The 19,496-nt window shown below is 32.4% G+C and overlaps 3 protein-coding genes across 4 annotated transcripts; 2 read left to right on the plus strand and 1 right to left on the minus strand.

The window, feature by feature from the left end:
- Window positions 1–873: 873 nt before the first annotated feature.
- Window positions 874–3,661, minus strand: LOC143570582 (RNA polymerase II C-terminal domain phosphatase-like 2). The gene is made up of 5 exons (XM_077056203.1): window positions 3,322–3,661; window positions 2,550–3,020; window positions 1,581–1,791; window positions 1,319–1,476; window positions 874–1,221 (listed from the first exon to the last, which is right to left on the minus strand). Exons 1-5 carry the CDS (start codon window positions 3,601–3,603, stop codon window positions 1,147–1,149), a joined length of 1,197 nt encoding a protein of 398 aa, XP_076912318.1. The 5' UTR covers window positions 3,604–3,661; the 3' UTR covers window positions 874–1,146.
- Window positions 3,662–13,188: 9,527 nt separating this feature from the next.
- Window positions 13,189–14,489, plus strand: LOC143570590 (heat shock cognate 70 kDa protein-like). The gene has a single exon (XM_077056208.1). It carries the CDS (start codon window positions 13,320–13,322, stop codon window positions 14,487–14,489), a length of 1,170 nt encoding a protein of 389 aa, XP_076912323.1. The 5' UTR covers window positions 13,189–13,319.
- Window positions 14,490–15,600: 1,111 nt separating this feature from the next.
- On the plus strand, window positions 15,601–19,269 carry LOC143570585 (protein PLASTID TRANSCRIPTIONALLY ACTIVE 12, chloroplastic-like). Of its 2 annotated transcripts, none has more exons than XM_077056204.1 (10): window positions 15,601–15,662; window positions 16,570–17,283; window positions 17,357–17,469; window positions 17,544–17,803; window positions 17,890–18,011; window positions 18,123–18,191; window positions 18,286–18,348; window positions 18,436–18,528; window positions 18,613–18,739; window positions 19,038–19,269. In XM_077056204.1, exons 1-9 carry the CDS (start codon window positions 15,606–15,608, stop codon window positions 18,712–18,714), a joined length of 1,593 nt encoding a protein of 530 aa, XP_076912319.1. In that variant the 5' UTR covers window positions 15,601–15,605; the 3' UTR covers window positions 18,715–18,739; window positions 19,038–19,269. The 2 variants fall into 2 exon arrangements, with proteins under 2 accessions (XP_076912319.1, XP_076912320.1); XM_077056205.1 differs by having other exon boundaries at window positions 18,613–18,735; window positions 19,035–19,269.
- The last annotated feature ends 227 nt before the right edge of the window (window positions 19,270–19,496 follow it).

Below are 19,496 nucleotides of genomic sequence, written 5' to 3' on the forward strand. Positions count from 1 at the left end.
TAGAGATAGCAGCTATAACATGGACGTTGATGATGGAAAGAGCACAACTGGAACTGTATTTTATTTCTGTGATGCTCCAATTGCATGGAATACTCAGAAACAATCTACAGTTGCTCTATCATCTTGTGAAGCAGAATTCATGGCAGCCGCCTCATCTGCATGCCAAGCCTTATGGCTACAAGGATTATTAGAAGACTTGACTAGTTGGAAGCAAGAGAAAGTGACACTGTTTGTGGATAACAGGTCAGCAATAGCATTGATGAAAAATCCAGTGTTTCACGGGCGAAGCAAACATATAAGTACAAAATACCACTTCATACGAGAATGCGTGGAGAAGCAACAAATCGAAGTGGAGCACATTAGTGGCGAGGAACAGAAGGCAGATATACTAACGAAGGCATTACCAAGAATCAAGTTCATGGAGATGCGCGAACTACTAGGTGTCAAGGACCTCGCAATACAAGATCGAGATTAAGGGGGTGATTGTTAGTTAATCATCGACCCTGTTAAGTTTATTAGAAAATACCGTTAGTATAGTTTAGTGCCAAAGTTGTAATTAGATGATAGTTTGTGTAGAAACTATAAATATGTAAAATAGAACAGATGTGACGCTTTATGAAACGTCACGACCCTTGCCGGAGTAACCGTCAAGTAACCGTCGCCGGCAATAACCGTCACCGGAGGGTATAAATACCCCCCCTTGGTTGATTGTAATCATCACAAACACATTCAGATTAATAAAGAAATCGTTTCCATATTATTGTGTGTTCATATTATTGTTTATCGATCCAATTTTTTATCAGGCATCGTAGATCTAACCGATGGTGGGCCGTAGATGCTCGCAAGTGGAACTACCGACTGGGATCTTTCAGCTTTTAGTTCCATGTTTCCAGCATCCTGAAACAAAATGTTTAAATAATAAGGCAAGACTAGAATCAAAACCTATAAGTTTCTTATTTACTCACCTCTGGTATTAGGTAACTGCAAACATCCGGTGCAGATGGTAGATTCAAAACTTCATCTTCATAAAAATATTCAGAAACTCTCCTTAAATAAGTCTCGTCGAATTCTCTAGACAATGCATCATAATCATAAGTAAATAACAAATAAAAGAGTGTATTGTATTGTGTAAATATGATATTTTTCTTACTTAAAGAAACCGCCTCTAACATTACAAGCAACGTTCCTCGCGACACATAGAACTGGAACAGCGCTTGCAGTCTATCATAATTCGATTAAAGATAAAACTTCATATTAGTAAATTAATATAAAAAGATCAAATGAAGAAACAAACATTATAATTTTACAATTACAATACCTCTGCTCGTGGAGCATAATAAGGAGTAAAAGCAGGTACCACATGAACTCGAGGTTGATCTTTTTCTTCCCAAACTTTCAACCTATCATCAATCACCATTGCCATTCTCGGATGACAAATCCTATCTTTAAACACATTCAGCAAAGATTTATGCGCATCTACACAACAACAAATTTTTCAAAAACTTAAGTCATCAAAGATAATAACTTTAATACATGTATGCACAATTTTAAATGGTTTTCTGAAAAGTTAAAACCATCACCTGATTTGACACATACAACACGGTTCAACAATTGTTTAGGAGCGAATAGGTGGCAGCCGGGATCCAACAACCTCCACATTTCCAACGCGTAATCTCTTTCAGCCATCGTGCAGATAAAAACTTCAAATCGTTTGCGTCCTTTTGCAATCAAATAGCTTCTCAAATCTTCCCATGCAGGTCTTAACTTAACAAGCACACTGGTATCACGAATCTGTATACACAAACAAATTATAATAATTAGTATACAACTAACAAAACATATGAATACAAATAGTACTTGTGGAAGCATAGTAACACAAGAACTCTGTATTCATACCTTCCTTAAACAACACATAAAAAGACGAAAAAGAATGAAAAATGCAATCAGTTTCAGTTAAACATTTAATGACACTCCATTTCCAACTCTATAATATAAAATTAATGATAATGCAAGATGTGATCAAATCTGTTTCAGTTAAACCTTTAGTATAAAGCTGAAACAGAATTATTACTAATTCGTCTTTAGCCAAATAAGCTTCTATAAACATATTGCTAGGTAATGCTAATTCTTCCTGAAATGGTCACAACTCAAATCATTTTGTTATAAAAAGACGAATAATAATCATTACATTTCATCTTTAGCCAAAACAGATTCATTCACAATTCAAGTTACAATCTTTGATCTTAATCCTTAAATGATTTGTCCTTGCTAAAAAGGAAATATCTGTATAATACTAACAAGAGTTACCAATATATATCTAAGCACAATAAATTGGTCACAACTCATCATTTTATTATAAAAGACGAATAATAATCATTGCATTTCGTCTTTAACCACAATAGATTCTACATTTTGCTAGGGCATACTAACACATCTAGAATATAATGATTCATTCACAACTCAAGTTACAATCTTTGATCCTAAAATAATCACAATCAAAATAATGCTAATAAGAGTTACTAATATGCATACATGACAGTTGACAGTACCTCAGGATTAATCCGAGTCAAGACTACATTTTTCTCTGGCAATCTAATAACCGGTCGAATGACATGCTCATTACCAGCAGCATTAACAGGAACCTCTTCCGGTTTCACCTCATACATCTGCCCATTACAACTAACAAAATCATTGTCAGCATACTCCTTCAACAACGCTCGATCCTCCACGCATCTTCTAAGCTCAGCACTCATTCCACTAACCCTAACCGGATCCGACTCATGCTGAATCCACCCATTCAACATCTCAATTCGATCATCAAACGACTTCATTGTATTCGCAACAATCAACGTCTCGTCTAGATCAAACACGATCGACAAACACCGCTTGTTCAACATCCCTAAACACGCGGTGTACAGCCCAGCTGGCACCACACAGCACCAGAAACACGGAAACCGCTTTAATTTGCTTGGCATTGCCACCAAATGCACCTCTTCATCTCCAATCAACATCACAGCTGTCTGTAATCAGTAATTAATAATTAATAATTAATAATAATAATAATAATAATAATAATAATAATAAATGAACGAATGTAAACAAACTTCCTGCAGAATTGTTCACAAACTGTTTGCTGAACGTTTGATTCGTTTACAGTCCTAATAATAACAATAATAATAATAGTAATAATAATAATAATAATATTAAATGAACGAACATAAACAAACTTCCTGCAGAACAGTTCACAAACTGTTTGCCGAACGTTTGATTCGTTTACAGTCCTACTAATACTAATAACTAAAATATTATTCAGACAGCTACCTTAAGCTCATAAAAACAACTGGCGTGGAGATCAAGCAATGTATGATTAACCGAAAGCGAATGCAATTCGAGTTTGCAACAAACCGAAGCCGAAGAGATGGACAACAGAACCGAAAGAGGCGAACAACGTTCGCTTATCGGCGAAATGTGGTGGATTGTAATCTGGTTGTTTGGGAATTGGAAACTATCATTTACAGGAATTACATTCAATTCACCCAAACAAGCTGAACCATGGTAAACCAGGGTGGCTTTATTATTATTATTAAACCCTAAGTGACTCATTTGCGACAATTTAGCATCAAATTACAAAATTGTAATTTGAAATGAATGGAATTGCAACGGATTGTTGACGAATTAACGACGAGAATTATAGGCAGGCTGTGAAGCTATTATCATTCTCTGTTTAGCGGTCTGAAATGAAGTGATTGTGAGGGTTTATATAGAGGGAGGGATTATGTAAGAGGGCCTGGACTTAGTTTTATTTACGGATATGCCACAAGCTTTTTGTCCCAACTAGATAATGCTCATAAATTTTATTAATTTTTTTTTTATTTTTTTAACAGTTAACAAATTTTTTAAATGAGCTAGCAGCTAAATTCATCACATATGATATACTTGTCTTTCAATTCGGGAAAACCTCACCTAAGGTTAACGTCCGTGAACATTCGTTCGGTTCATAGATCTAACTAGTGAACGTTATCTACTCGTCTTGTCTCTCATCATCACCAAATGCTGCTGAAACTAAATGACGAGAGGAGGAATCAAATATGGGTCACATAAAAACCAAGTTTTTTCCTTATACTTTACCACCAGCATATTGGCCTTTTTGTCCCTCCTATATTGGTTTTAATTTTTTATTTTAATTAACAGGTACAAAACTTTTAGTCACATTGAGTTGCGAAGGTTTTGAAAGTTTTAAATTCAAGTCTCACAGACAACAAGATATTAAAAAAATAATTGTGATTATTTTCTTACGTAAGAAATAGTAAGAAAATAACTGTGACTTGTTACATCGGTTAAAAAGTTAAAATTTGTTATGTTCGTTCTTCTCGTTAACATATTTTATCGTTTATGTTATTTCTAATTGAAAATATATGTATTGACATTGTAATGATTTGTAAGTAAGAAAAGTTTTTAGAGAGATAAATTGGTGTGATTATCTGCTTTTATGTAGAAAAAGTAAGTTTATAGTGTTGATTAACTTCGTCACCAATTAAATTGACAATTATTGTATATTTTTCAATAGTGTATCTAATCTATGATATTCGACAGAGAGAATATAATCTGTTAAAATTAAAAATATAAGTATAAAAATGTCACATGGTCTATCTACTTTTTGAAACACCATATTTGTTAATGTTTAATAGCGATGGACCTTGATTTTTGGTTTAAAGACTTGTATTAATATGTTTTTTTGGGTTATATACTAACTAGTGGATTTAACCCCTTTTTGCGGCAGTAAATACGACGGAAACTCGATAGGTATCTGTTAAGTTTATTTTGGCATGAGTAAAGTATCAGTGCGATACTGTCACTCGATATAGCAATTAAAGAGGAAAAGTATAAAGCCTTAATATACACAAAAATATCTTGACATGTGTTATGTTTGCTCTTTTTTGTTTTTATATAAATTATTTAACTATAATAGGTGAATAAGAAAACTTAAAAAATAAATTAATAATATACCAAACTTAAATTCTACTATTATATAAAAAAATATTAATTAAAACATTAAGTTCACATTAAATTTTGCAATTTTTTTAAACGCCTTTAAATTCAGCAATTAACAAGATATTTAGTTAAATTATTTCTTTTGAACAATCAACACCCTAATTTAAGATTCAAACCCTTGATCTCTCTATGAAAAAAATCTTTAGCGGAAACCTCCATGATCAGTTGACCATCCCATCAAAGTGGTGATAAATATTTATATTTAAATAACTTATAATGAAAAACTATACATTAATAACATTCCAAATGCAATTATGTCCATTTGGAAGCAATTTAACTGAACAACATAGTTTATTTTGCATTTTAGTCATGTGATACGACTTATCACTTATTACATCTCATTATGTGTTATTGTATAATATTATAACCTCATAAGTAATTTTTTTATTTAAAAATAAAATTGATATTTTGGAAAAAAAAAAACAAAACGTAATAAAATTATTGTATCATCTTACATTAATAACATTACATATATATTTTGTGTTGATGTGGAAAAGGAGATTGTTAAAAGGTTTGTTAGTAAAAAGATAAACATTAATTTAATGCATTTAACCTATTTAATTTTTAGTAAACTATTAAACTTTACTTTTTTTAGCAATAGCAAATTTTATGAAAAATATATATAACAGCTTTAGCAAGGGGTTAGAGCACAAACACGTAAAATTGAAAGTATACTAACCAATGAAAAAAATGAGCCCTTTCTTGAAACTTTACTTTATTATGTTTATAATCAAACACGCATGATATTTTTTAAGGTTTATATATGAATATACATGATAATTTTTTCTGGTTTAGAATTTAGTTTTAATCCTTATATGTTTATTATGTGGGATATAATATTTCATTGTTTAATTGAACGATATATGATTCGCATGTAAAGTTATACAATTTATATTCATGAAAAATCTATCCAAACCAATCACTATAATGTCATGTCTTTGTTTTCAAGTTTACTTTTTTAATATAACAAACTTTTTAAAATAACATAAGTTTGATTATTATTGTGTAAATACATATATGTACTTTTAATTACCCAACTTAATAAACAAGAAAACTAATTAATCCTAGTCCAACTTAGCTAAAACATCACGGACCATCCCTAAAAGGCCAACTAGCCAAAGGATTCTGTTGCATTTTTGCCAAGCAAACACATTATAGAAATTCGTTCAAATCCATCATATTATAATTCTTTTTGACATAGTCACATATATAAAAAAACATTATGCGAATTAAACGTCCCTTAATCTTATATTTCTTTTTTTACTTCATGTATTATTATTATTATTATATACACTCATTTTTGTGCTTGAAATTGAAATATATGAGTTTAATAAGAAGTAAAAAATATGGAAATAATGGTGATTAAAAAGGAAGCTGTTATGAATAATAGTTATTATGGTTATCAACACCTAAAATAGATTTGACTTCTTCCCTAAGTTTTCTCATCCCTATATAATATTCTATTGTATCTCATTGTATGACACACCTATTAATGAAATCTCTCTATTTCTCCCTACGTCTCATTGTCATATTGTTATAGCTACTAGTCTTGTTTCACAACACGTTATCAGCATGAAAGTGCTCCCTTCAAATCCCTAGCACCTGGCTGTTGAGATCTGTACAATTCTCGGTTATAACTGTTGGTATTCATGGTTGTCGGTAAAGGTAAGATTGATTTGTTTTGCTCATCAGTTAGGTACGTATCTAATTTTAATCATTATTCATCTTCTGTATTGTTTACACACATTGTTTACATCGATATTAAGATTCTGGTTCATAATTTCATAAAATACATTATGAACCTTGCACATATAAATATATATATGCACATATTTTGATCGTAACTTAAAATCTAAATTGTTTACGTATTAGACGGTCTCTTGAAAAACTAAAACCTTGTTAATGGCCTTCGCAATTGGAAACAAATTACAAAAAGGAACCAACTCTTTCAGAATATTTATTTTTATTTAAAATCAATTTAATGATCCACAAAAAAGAATGAACATAAATTGAATTTAAATGTGTTCGTCTATTGACAAATCACAGTAAATTAATTTATATTAAATTGAGTATGTGTTAAATGTTTATGGAGTTTGAAGTTTATAGATTGATAATTTTAGTTCGGTAAATAATTATTTCCTATATATGTTTACTATCAATTATTTATGTAAATTTATACAAATATCTCTATTTTTTAGGATAAGATCTTTTAGCAAAATAATAGAGGTTACGATACTCTAATTTAGGCTGCATATAATCAAATCTTCTGAATATTTGTATGATATTGAAAGCAACAAATTTATTGTTTGAACTCACAATTGTTTTATGGTGAGATATTTGAAATGCTTTACTTGCTTGGAAAAGTATGGTTGTCCATCCAGCTTTACTGTCAACCACTTTTAACGGTACGTGATTTACACCATATTAAGTTTGAGTCTTTGAGACATTGACTACATTGACGTTATTATATAATTTATTTATTAAAAGACTAAATTTACAGCTTAGTAATTTAGTACAAACTAATGAGAGTTAAACTTCATAAATTAGAATAAATATGACATTATTTTGTATTTTACACACTTGCTTCATTATAGATATTCATTCATGTATTAGAATATGTAAACTGTTTGATTGTTGTTGTGTTCAATTTATTCAAATAGTTATATGCATGTTAAAGATAAATTTAATGTTTGCAAACCGGAGATGTTCTTTGTAGGCATGTTACATAAGTTGGATTATATATAGTCGTTTTTGATTAATTGGAATAACTTATACCGTAGGGTATTTATGATTAGTCGCTTTATGATGGCTTTGGAACTTAGCATACAACTTTAACGCTCATTGCAAATAATGTCATTACAGTTAATTTATTTGTTTGTGTACGTTAAAAGTAGAGCGGCGTGTATTTGTATGAAGATATGCTTGTGATTTGTTACACCGTGATTGGTTTATACGTAATATATATATTTGCTTGTAACAGATAAAAACAAAGAACACTTAGTTTTATAAAGTTTTTAAAACTTGTTTTATATGGTAGGATGTTATAAAGTCGTGTGTATTGTATACTTTATTTACATTGTACTCTATATGCTATCATTTGTAATATAACAAATAAACCATAGGTATCGTTTATTATTACTATCATGAAAGAGTATAAAATGTGTTCAAATATGAGACTTGAAGTATCATTCTTCCTAAATCTTATTATTGAAGGTTATAAAATATAGCATGATGGGTCTTTACATGACTCGTTCATGTAATTACTTCTCAATACTTGTTATATGAAGAGAAGTTTAATTATGAGGAAAAACCGGATAAGACCATTTTTCATTTGTTAAACCTCAAATATGCTCCTAAAGTAGCATATCATTAAAACTTATGAAAAGTTTGAGGTGATTTAGTATTTTTGTTCGAGAAAATTATGAATAAGCCATGGAAATGTTTTGGTTTTATACCATTACCTGAAGTGAAAGTGGCGATGTATTGATCATTGCAATCATATACATAATTGTGAAAATTGTAATGATGACTGTATTAATAATGAGATCGATCATCGGAATTATAATGATGGTCATGCTAATAATGAGATTGGCTACCAGAAGTGGCAAAAGGGATTGATCATATATAAGAACAAAATACAAAAATACAAAAGTGAGATCACAAGATCACTTGAGAAGATGATACAATGTTCTCTCATAAATATAGTCATGTATTAAGAAGCATGATACATATACGATCATAAACCTGAAGTTTATGGATCATAATTATTTTGGCATGACCGGTTCGACCACACCGAGTCAATGATGTGAAATTTATTGAGAAACCAAAAGATTCTTTATAATAATTATACATGTAATATTGCTCTCAAGGGAAATCATTTAGTTACCAAATGAAGGAGGGGTGTGAATTCCTAGATGTTATGGAATTGAGAAAAGGATACACATATCCTAACATGATACCATTTAGTGTTTTGAAAATCGATGCATCGTCTAAATGGTTATCAAGGCAACTTGATGTTTGCATGATTTATGGCTTAGCTAATAGCAAGCATATTATTCCATATTGGTATATTTACATTATGTTATAATAATGAATTTGATTCTCAAGTTAATATTGATCATTGGAATAAGTGTTGAACTTTTAACAGATTGTAAAAGACGATTACTCAATGTCTAAAATTGGTTACAAAGGCAATTATCACGAGAGCAAAGGTTCATATTTGTATTTGAGTACATATGATTTTACATGTTTAAAAAATTAATTCACATCAAGCCAACAAGTTATGATACTTCCTCCCCATTGTAATTGGTTTTTGGTCAGTAGCCAAGTATTTCTCATATAATATTATATACTGAAATTAATCCACTACAGACACAAAGATGAGACCACAAAGGAAGTTGGGATTTATGTCGGTATTAAATATTACCGATGATTAAATAGTTAGAGCCATTAATGACATATTTGTTTATGGCTTATTAGTTTTCACTTTAGTGAATCAATATTCCCAACATTAGTGGGAGAAAAAAAGCAATGGAAAACGAATTTAGTTGGAATGAATTATCATTGATCCTCAAACTAAATAATATGAATTAAAAGTTCAAAGGATAATTCATTTACAAAGATTAGAGAATCAATTATCGGATGATTCACTGACCAAAAGAGAGTGTCTAACTAAGACACTTATAAACACTGCTAATGCTCCAATTAATAAATGTCCCGAAAGGACATACGTAGATTGATATAATTCTAATGCACGCTTGTAGCGTGGTATATTGATCGGTTCCAAAGGTAAAATTTCCTCTAAAATTGGAGCAAATAATAAAGATGGTCAAGTCGAGGTGTAGTAAAAAGTCTTTTGAAAGAGATTAGACATGATGGTTCTTGAAGAACCTTAGGTATCTGAAAACAAAGAGCTCTCAATAAATTATATTGTATCATGTCTATAAAGATATATGGAGTCGAAATAAAGTCGACGTCGTTATACACATATAATTAGCGTTTGAAATGATGATGAGAGATTATAAATCTGCCTATGAAAAATGATTGGCCAAAGTGGAAAGACGCAAACAAGGCAGAGTTGAATTCTCTAGATAACGGAAAGTTTGTTGGACCAGCAGTCCGTACAACTAAAGTTGTAAAATGTGTTAGATACAAACGGGTATTTGAATATGAGTTATGAAAATTCATCAAGTGATATAAGGCAAAATTTGATGCTACAAGAATTTTGTAAAGACCCGTGATTAATTATGAGGAGACGCATTCTCCTATGGTGGAAGCAATGACTTTCCGATATATCTAAATAGTTTGGTAATACAAAGAGAGATTTGATATGCGTTTTATAAATGTTGTGATTCAGTTGATACTGAAAGTTTAAAAGAAAGTCTTCGAAGAATTTGAATTATCAAATCATGTTAATTAAATTCTCGAGAACACTATGACTCATGTTGTATGAAGATTCATATTTGAATACTTTACGATAACGAATATGTTGAACATAAATGGAACTCTTGAAGAGTTTCCTAAGGTAATTGAATACTTGAAAAATTATACACATAGAAGAGAATGTACATGATGAGTACAATATCTTAATAAACAAAGAAATTGTACAATATGGATTTTTGATATGTGATATAAAGTGATATGTTAATGAGCAAGTTTATGCAGAATAATCCTAGAAAAGTGTACGTGTATGCATAATTTGTTAAGTTGAAAAGAAGTCCATGATGGATTGGTAAATGCATGGATTTATGCTTTTTAATTATGGATTAAATTATTCGGATTGAACTTGATACAAATCAAGTGATATTTTGATAAAGGGGGAGATAAGTTGGATATAACCATACTTTTATCAAAATTTCACTCTTAAAAGGTCATTATAATCACAATTTACAATGATGTACATATCATCAAGAGGAACTTATGAGCTTTTAAAGAGAAAATTCTTTTGAAAGACCTTGACATAGTGTGATTATTGTTCGACTTATAGTTCGAGTAGATGTATAATTATATGCTTATAAATCCATCAAAGTGCATCTAGAAAATGTTGAGACATTTTACCATGGAAAAGTTTAATCATATTTATTTAGCATGCTAAAGGATGTATAACAATGACTTTATATCATTGCCTATCTGAATATGAATATTATTGGTTCTGAAATACCATAATTAAATGCATATGTGCATTATGTCGTATTGTTAGCTATATATTATTATTTTCTTTATGTATATTTATCAACATGTGTCATGCTAAGAGATATCAGAATGGGTTAAAACATATATTTCAGGTATGACAGATATATGTTTATATTTTACTAACCCATCAAAACAAGTTTGGTTAGTCTTGTTGATGCAGAAAAACACAACAGGGTCAGGGATACAATTGTATATGTTACGAGATGAGGTGATAGAAGTTTTCACGTGAAGATCATGCAACATTGTTCAACTTCAAGATTCGCATGTCATGGGACCAAGACGCAAATGATTGAGTACAAAATTTACGTAGCTTTCACATAAGATTTTTACTTACTATTTTAATTGATATATAAATCAGTGGAAGACAATACGCGTTGCACTCTTTTTCCCTTAGCTATGGTTTTGTCCCAATGGGTTTTCCTAGCAAGGTTTTTAATGAGGCAGCATCCCGAAGCGTATGAAGTTGATAACCAAAGGGGAGTGTTATGAATAATAGTTATTATGATTATCAACACCTAAAATAGATTTGGCTTCTTCTCCAAGTTTTATCATCCCTATATAATATTCTATTGTATCTCATTGTATAACACACATATTAATGAAATCTCTCTCTTCCTCCCTACGTCTCATTGTCATATTGACTAGGCTTGTTTCACAACAGAAGCAAAATATCATAAAATAAAAACAATATCTCGTAAAGAAAAATTAAAATCTAGAGAAAACTGATAAATAGTTGATAAACCTTTCTTTGGGTTAACAATATATTTATTCAAATTTAAAAGATTATAATTCAAAACCCTAACCATTTGCTTCAGAGCTTTCAGCAGGTAAATTAGTATCCATTGATTTTACTCATCGTGCATTCTAATTTTTATTATTTTTTGTTGGAGGAAGAAAATGTATTTTTATGGCTGTTTTCTTCCACTTTCACTTCGTTATTGAAACTAAGAGCACAAGAACCTAATATGTATGTTTTTTTTTTGTGTAAGTGGTAATTATTTATACATGTTGTGTAACATATCTTCTAGCTAGAAAGAATTTGACAGTAGGCTGAGTTTCTCATACCTGACATGTTGTTATGTTATGTTTGAGATAAACCATAATTAATGTTATTATATATTATTATGTACTTATGCATAGCCAACTGATGTCTTTCATCATGTGTTAGTTTAAAATGTAACACTGATTGAAATAAAGGTATACAGGTCCAAGTACAAATGCTAAGAAAAACAAGTTTTGAATATCAATCTATATATTTTGAATGAATCTCACCAATATTCAAGAAATCATGTTCGTTTGTTGTTTGGATTTGTCTCAGCTCAACTCCTGTTCGAAAGTAATTCATTATTTTGTTTTTTATTTTACAGTTTAAAAGATGTCTCAAAGAGTTAAGGGAGTCGCGATTGTATTGATCTTGGAACAACGTACTCGTGTGCTGCTGTTTGGTTTGACAGAAAAAACCGAGTGGAGGTTGTACCTAATGAACAGGGAAATAATATCACCCCGTCTTGTGTAGCTTTCAACGATACAGACTTGTTGGTAGGCGAGGGAGCAAAAAACCAGATTGCAAGGAATCCAACCAACACTGTATTTGGCAAGTTTTTTTATTTCTTTTTGGAATAGAGTGCACAATGTAATTATTTTATACAAATTTGTATCTTTTGTAGTAAAATTGTAAATTTAAAATATTAATATAAACAAAAAAAAGGTAAAAAACTTTCTGGTCAAAAGGGTCGTGTTCAGGGTCACGTGTGTGTCTGTTGGATCTGTTAATCCGCAAACACAACCTCTTTAACACCCTAGTTAGGCTGGCACTTTTAAAAGAAGACTGGCTAACATTTATAAAGTTTATTTGAGATATTTACTTATAATAATGTGGAGTATTATAATCCAAATTTTGATTAAATTTGGTTTTTGTATAGTATATATGCTATGATTAAAATATGCTTTGTGCACTAGTTTGGAATTTTATTTTTTATGTATACATAATTTTGCTGCAAAATACCTTTGATTGAATTACAGATGTTAAGCGGTTGATTGGATGCAAATTCCGTGATCCTCAAGTGCAGAAGGACATGGAGTCGTGGCCGTTCAAGATTGTTGAAGGGCCGGCAGGGAAGCCAAATGTTGTAGTTGAACTGAGGGGTGAAGAGAAGAAATACGCACCCGAAGAGTTATCAGCCATGGTTCTCAAGAAGATGAAACAGTCTGCTGAAGCATTTACTGGACGAGAGGTAACCGATGCTGTCATCACTGTTCCTGCTTATTTTAGTAACAATCAAAGAGAGGCAACAAAGGAAGCGGCAACACTCGCAGGCCTCAATGTGATGCAGTTGATAAACGAGCCTACTGCCGCTGCAATTGCTTATGGTTTGGACCATATGGCTGACAAAACATGGCGTAATGATAAAATTGTTTTGGTGTTTGATTTGGGCGGTGGAACCTTTGATGTATCTCTTTTGAAAATTAGTAAGACGGGAGTCATTGATGTGAAAGCGGTGGGGGGTGACACTCATTTAGGCGGTGAGGATTTTGATATGACACTCGTTGATTACTGCGCAAAAGAGTTCAAGAAAAAGCATGTATTGGATCTAAGAAGAAACCCAAGAGCAATGGGGAGGTTAAAAGCTGCTTGTGAGAAAGCAAAGAGGGACCTGTCATCGACTACTTTTACTCCAGTCGAAATCGACTGCTTGTACGAGGGGATTGACTTTTCCATCAAAATTAGTAGAGCCAAATTCGAGGAACTGAATTCAAGTTACTTTGAGAAATGCATTCAGCTAGTGGAAAAGTGTTTGTTTGACGGGGAGATAAAGAAGACGAATGTGGACGAGGTGGTTGTTGTTGGTGGGTCCACTAGGATTCAAAAGGTACAACGATTGTTGGAGGAGTTTTTCGATGGGAAGACGCTTTGCAAGGACATGAATGGCGATGAGGCAGTTGCGTTTGGTGCTGCGATCTTCGCTGCAAAGTTAAGTGGAAATAGTGATACGGATGATGTGGTGCGAGACATTGTGTTACAGGATGTCACCCCGCTCTCGTTAGGAATTGAAGTGAGGCATGGTGATGAAAAGGGTCACATGAATGTTATTATTCCCAGGAACACGTCCATACCCACACGCAAAAAGAGAACATATCTACATGACCGCACATTAGTTAGTATCGTGGTGTATCAAGGTGAGAAGAACAAAGTGAAGGACAACATATTACTTGGCAAGTTCAACCTTTATAACCTTGAAAATTAAAGGTTCCACTTGTTTGAATATTTTTTATGATTTTGGTATGATTGTATGAAATGCTACGTCATATGTAAAAAACCGAACATCTTATCTATTTTGTATGTTTTAAGTTTCTAACTATTATGTGTTGATATGGAATGTGTCCAAGCTTTTTTTGGTTATTTATATGTTTTTATTTATTTTTTGTGCATTTAAACTTGTAAACTGCATGCAGAAGTTGATAAGATGTATTTAAAGGCAATTGCAGAATGCATCAAATGGTGATCTAGAAACCTGTTATGCCTACCAACTCGTGCAGAACGCGCAAGATCCTGTTTAACCTCAAAACATAACACAAATATCTATATGAAACATGAAAAAAGACAGCAAATATGCATAGTGGGTCTCTCTTATTAAGGTTCTTGATGTCCAATGGTTTCTGATGGGACAGGTTTAAGTAGAGGTGCACACAGAAACCGGCATGTACCCGATTTTGTAACCGGTTACTAACCGGTCCAATCCTAACCAGTTACTAACTGATTTATATTATTGAATTCAAATAACCGGTTAACCGATTTTTTTATTATTATTTTATTAAAAATCGGGTTTTTTCCTAGGGTCAACGAGCCCTAGTAGTAGTTAAGCCCAGGGCCAACTCTTTTAGAGCTCTATATCTAATGCTTGAGTTCAGCTACTGCTTGACTCATTTATTTTAATTATGCATATTATATTATTTTATATTTATAACATACTATATATTATTTAGTTTTTTTTTTTTTATAGTTTCATATATTTTATTAATTATTATTTGTATATATTTAATACAATAAGCAAAAATTTATAATAATACGCTTGTTTGAGCTTGTGAATCTAGTTAAACTTGACACGTGAAACTCGAGCTCGCTTATTAAAATAGTTCCATCATAAGCTCCGGTTGGAGCTCATAGCAAACCGATCTCGAGTAACTCAACTAGTTGTTATATAGTTACTTTCCAGGCTTTCATTTGACATGTAGTAAGAGTTGAGGGATGATTTATGTAAGTGGACTATTTTACCAACAAAAACGTTATCCAATTAATAATAATAATAATTTAATTTTGGTACTCCTAAAACCCTCCTGTCGAGTAGAAGAAGAAATCAATCATGATTAGTGGAGGATGCGGCAGCTGTGCGCCTAGCAAATCTCCTCTCTTCTTTCAGGTTAGCTTAGCTTAGCTTAGCTTAACCCAACCATTTGTCGGTTTTCGGTTTTAATTACTTAACTAAAGCTATCTAATTACAAACAAAACCTGTTTTTTTTATTTGAAAACCTGTTCTCAAAAAAAAAAAAAAAAAATTGTAATCTTTGCACCTTTAGCTAATTAAGATAACACCTTAACCCAACACCACGTTATTTTCTATTTCTTTTCTTGTCTTTATTATTTTCGCCTTCGTGTTTGTGTTTAGTGCAGGCCTGTGTAAACGAACCGAGCGTTCGATGAACTGTTCAGCAGGAAATTTGTTTATGTTACGGACATGAACACATGTTTTGTTTGTTCATTTATGTTCGTGAACCGACGTTTATGTTCGTTTATATATGTCCGTTTATTTATGTTCGTTTACTTGTTAATAGATAATAATTAAATGTTAACTTTAAGAGTTATCTACTTGGTTTTATATTCATTTAAGCGTGTTCGTTTGTGTTCACTTATGTTCATTTTAAGTGTGTTCATTTATGTTTGCTTGTGTTCACTTAAATTTGTTCATCTTTGTTAAGTTATTTTCATTTATGTTTGTGATCTGTTCATTAATATTTTAAATAAACGAACACGGACATGTTCACTTTTTAAATAAACGGACACGAACACAAAATGTGTGTTTGTGTTCGTTTAAAGTTAAATGAAACGAACACGGACATGCCCTTGTTCGTGTTCGATTAAAAGCCTAGTTTAGTGTGTTGTTTTGTTTCCGCATTGACACTCTGTTCCTTACAAATTTTACTAGAATTTGATAGTGTTTAGACGTGCTTCATTTCTTTAATCTTGTGATGATTAGATAGCACACTGTTTAAATTTACATGTAAAGTAATCCCTTTTTAATACCATAACCCGTGTGTTTTTCTATACAGACGTCTCTATCGGGTTCATTTCCCGCATCGATATGGCACCCAAAAGTTAGGTTAAACACCACTAAAAGAGCCCCTTTATTTCCATGCGTGAAATGTGAAAAAAATGACAAGGATGATGATGAAACCGCTTCTGAGAAACCGTCTTTTGAGAAGCTATCCGTTGAGCGGGCCCCGTATCATAGTTACCGGGACTCATTATCCGGGCAGGTCGAGCCAGCATCTGGTGCCCGGGCAAGTATTCTCGGCCAGGATTATTTACCCGAAGGCACAGTCGGTCAAGCCCGGGCTGCTGGTGCCCCTGGCCCAACCGATGACTCGTCCACGGCTTCATCTTTTGGTAAAAACCCCGGAAGCAGAAGGAAAATGTATAAGGCCAAGGGTGCTGTTTCTGAGTCAACTGTTTCCGAGTCAACTGCAGCTGTTGACCAAGTAGTTGAGGATGATGATGATGACATTGACAGCTTGCTTGAGAGATCAGAAGAAGCGAACGACGAGTTTTCTGATTTTGTGGTTTACCAGAAGGAAAATGAAGAGGATGAGTTAATCGGGTATGACCTCGACAAGAAACTCGGGCGGCCCCACCCTTTTATTGATCCTAAAGTTAGGAAGCCGATGAAGGAGCCGCTTACGAGTGAAGAGTTATGGTGGAATTGGAGAAAACCAGATAAGGAACAATGGTCTAGGTGGCAGAGAAAGCGTCCCGATGCTGAAACGGTTAGTGGATAACTTAATATTCAGTTTTTTTACCTGTTTGACTTTATGTTAATTCTTTTTGGTTGGTCATCAGGTGTTTCTTAAGGCAATGGCAAAGAGTGGGCAGATTAAGCTTTATGGTGAAGAACCGACCTTGACCGAAACCGCACTTTACAGAGCTAGAAAGCATTTATACAAAGAAGAAAGGTTTAACCAAATTCTTATACATATTTCAAAAAGAAATGATATTTTATTAAGAAGTGGTTGGTGTTATTATATAGGCTGCAGGCTGAACATGATAGATTGGAGAAAGAAGGCCCGATCGCTTATTACTCGGAATGGGTAAAAGCATGGAAAAAAGACACGTCACGTGAAGCAATTCAAAAACATTTTAAGGAAACCGGTGAAGATGAAAACACACAACTTATAGAAATGTTTTCTTGTCAAACCGCTCGCGAGTATCGTGTAATGATGGGTACTGATTATCGTGTTTCGAGAGATCCGTTGGCTATGCGAATGACAGAGGATCAGATAAAACAAAGTATGTTTTTAAAACGTGAATACTTCATAATACTGTGTTCTGTTTACTTGCATGAATTTTATCAATTTTAAACTGTTTACTTGCAGTATGGGGCGGAGATCCGGTTTACCCAACGGTTAACTACATTCAAGACCCGGACCAAGTGATTGACTTTAGGGGTCCAGATTTTCATGAACCGACACCCAATGTTTTGGCTTATTTGCAACAGGTTTGTGGATTTTAACTGAGTTTTCGGTTACTTTTGTTTATACTCTTTCAAGCTTTATAAGAGTATGATCATATTAGTTTGTCGTTCGGTAATATTTTTTTTTCTCATCAGAATGGCAATATTACATCGAAGGAGGAGATTGATAGAATTTTGGCTAGTGAGAAAGTTGAAAAAGTAAAGGTAAAATATCAGTTTAATTATGCATTTTTGTAAATATGCAAAATCACTTTGAAATTATGAAATCACTTTTGAGTTTGGGCAATTTTGTAAATAGGTAAAGACAACATTTTCTGATGATGAAGCTATGGCTAAAGCTGTTGATATTGGTGAAAAGGAGGTAAACAAGCATGCCATTTCTGTTTTTTAATTATTTTTTCGTATTTAATGTGTCACTGATGTTTGTTGCATATGTATCCTTTAACAGGATAGTGATGATGAGGATAAATTTGATGATGATGAAAATATCACACGCAATTGGAGTGTCTTAAAAACTACTCCTGAGCTTCGCAAATCAAAGGTAATTTTTATAATTTCTGATTTTATTAAAATTTTGAATTTGTAGATTTCTTTAAATTTGGTATATAATTCTACTTATTTGCAGCCGAAACCTGAAAAAGGTAAAGGTAAGATGACTTTGGAGGAAGCGATAGCCGACTCTGAAAACTTGACTGATTTCCTGCTGGACTTCGACCAGGATAAGTGATATTTGAAGTATTTTTACACGGTATGTTTCTAATCCACAATAATATTACAGATATTCATATTAATTTACCTTAACTTGCCTGACACATGATTAAAAAATAGAAACATCAATCATTCATATGCTGATTAACATTGAACTTGACTTGTAATTTACATAGTCATAGTAAAATTTTCAATTTTGAAAGTTGGATATATTGATTTTTTAATCATACAGTTTGTAAATATTTTTGAATTTTTTGTACTAAACATTGGATGCATTAAGCATCAAGATTTTGATAATTTAACGTTATTATGAATTAAGTAATTGCTTTATCGGTGCAGAAGGAGAAGATGCGAGCAGATTGTTTTATTTGCATCTTACCCACAGAAGCTCTTAACTGTAAGCTGCAGTACATCCGTGTCTGTTTTCTCAGCGAGCAAATACCATAAAAGTAAAATATGTAGCCATAATTAGAGTCACCATGGGTCGGATAAAATGATATGTGGTTTTTAGACATCCTTATTCTTGATGTGAACTAAAATTTTGTCCGAATTACAAATGGCTATGTTGTACCCCCCCCCCCCTCCCCTTTTTCTTACAGATTCATGCAAGGATCTAAAAACTTGCAAACCGTGTTTTTACGACAAATAGCTGCTACCATCGTCTCAGATTTGTTAGAAATATGGCTCCAAGAACACAAACACAAAATTTTGATCTCAACCAAAATTGATTCTTTATGTTTATAATAATTTTTGACACCTCAATTGCATAGCCCTAACTCTATTTTATAATAAAATAAACCA

Source organism: Bidens hawaiensis, unplaced genomic scaffold, assembly GCF_021521415.1.
Source record: "Bidens hawaiensis isolate Kalapana, Puna unplaced genomic scaffold, B.hawaiensis_p1.1 tig00025010_1, whole genome shotgun sequence".
NCBI classification, from domain to species: Eukaryota; Viridiplantae; Streptophyta; class Magnoliopsida; order Asterales; family Asteraceae; genus Bidens; species Bidens hawaiensis.

What these genes read in the sequence shown, in the direction of transcription:
- LOC143570582 (XM_077056203.1), bottom strand. Translation starts at nt 3,603, where the DNA reads ATGAGTCACTTAGGGTTTAATAATAATAATAAAGCCACCCTGGTTTAC. An exon ending in TGTTGTATGTGTCAAATCAG is followed by an intron (nt 1,477 to 1,580) that starts GTGATGGTTTTA and finishes GTTGTTGTGTAG; the next exon opens with ATGCGCATAAATCTTTGCTG. An exon ending in ATTATGCTCCACGAGCAGAG is followed by an intron (nt 1,222 to 1,318) that starts GTATTGTAATTG and finishes GAATTATGATAG; the next exon opens with ACTGCAAGCGCTGTTCCAGT.
- LOC143570590 (XM_077056208.1), top strand. Translation starts at nt 13,320, where the DNA reads ATGGAGTCGTGGCCGTTCAAGATTGTTGAAGGGCCGGCAGGGAAGCCA.
- LOC143570585 (XM_077056204.1), top strand. Translation starts at nt 15,606, where the DNA reads ATGATTAGTGGAGGATGCGGCAGCTGTGCGCCTAGCAAATCTCCTCTC. An exon ending in AGCGTCCCGATGCTGAAACG is followed by an intron (nt 17,284 to 17,356) that starts GTTAGTGGATAA and finishes GTTGGTCATCAG; the next exon opens with GTGTTTCTTAAGGCAATGGC. An exon ending in AGAAAGTTGAAAAAGTAAAG is followed by an intron (nt 18,192 to 18,285) that starts GTAAAATATCAG and finishes TTTTGTAAATAG; the next exon opens with GTAAAGACAACATTTTCTGA.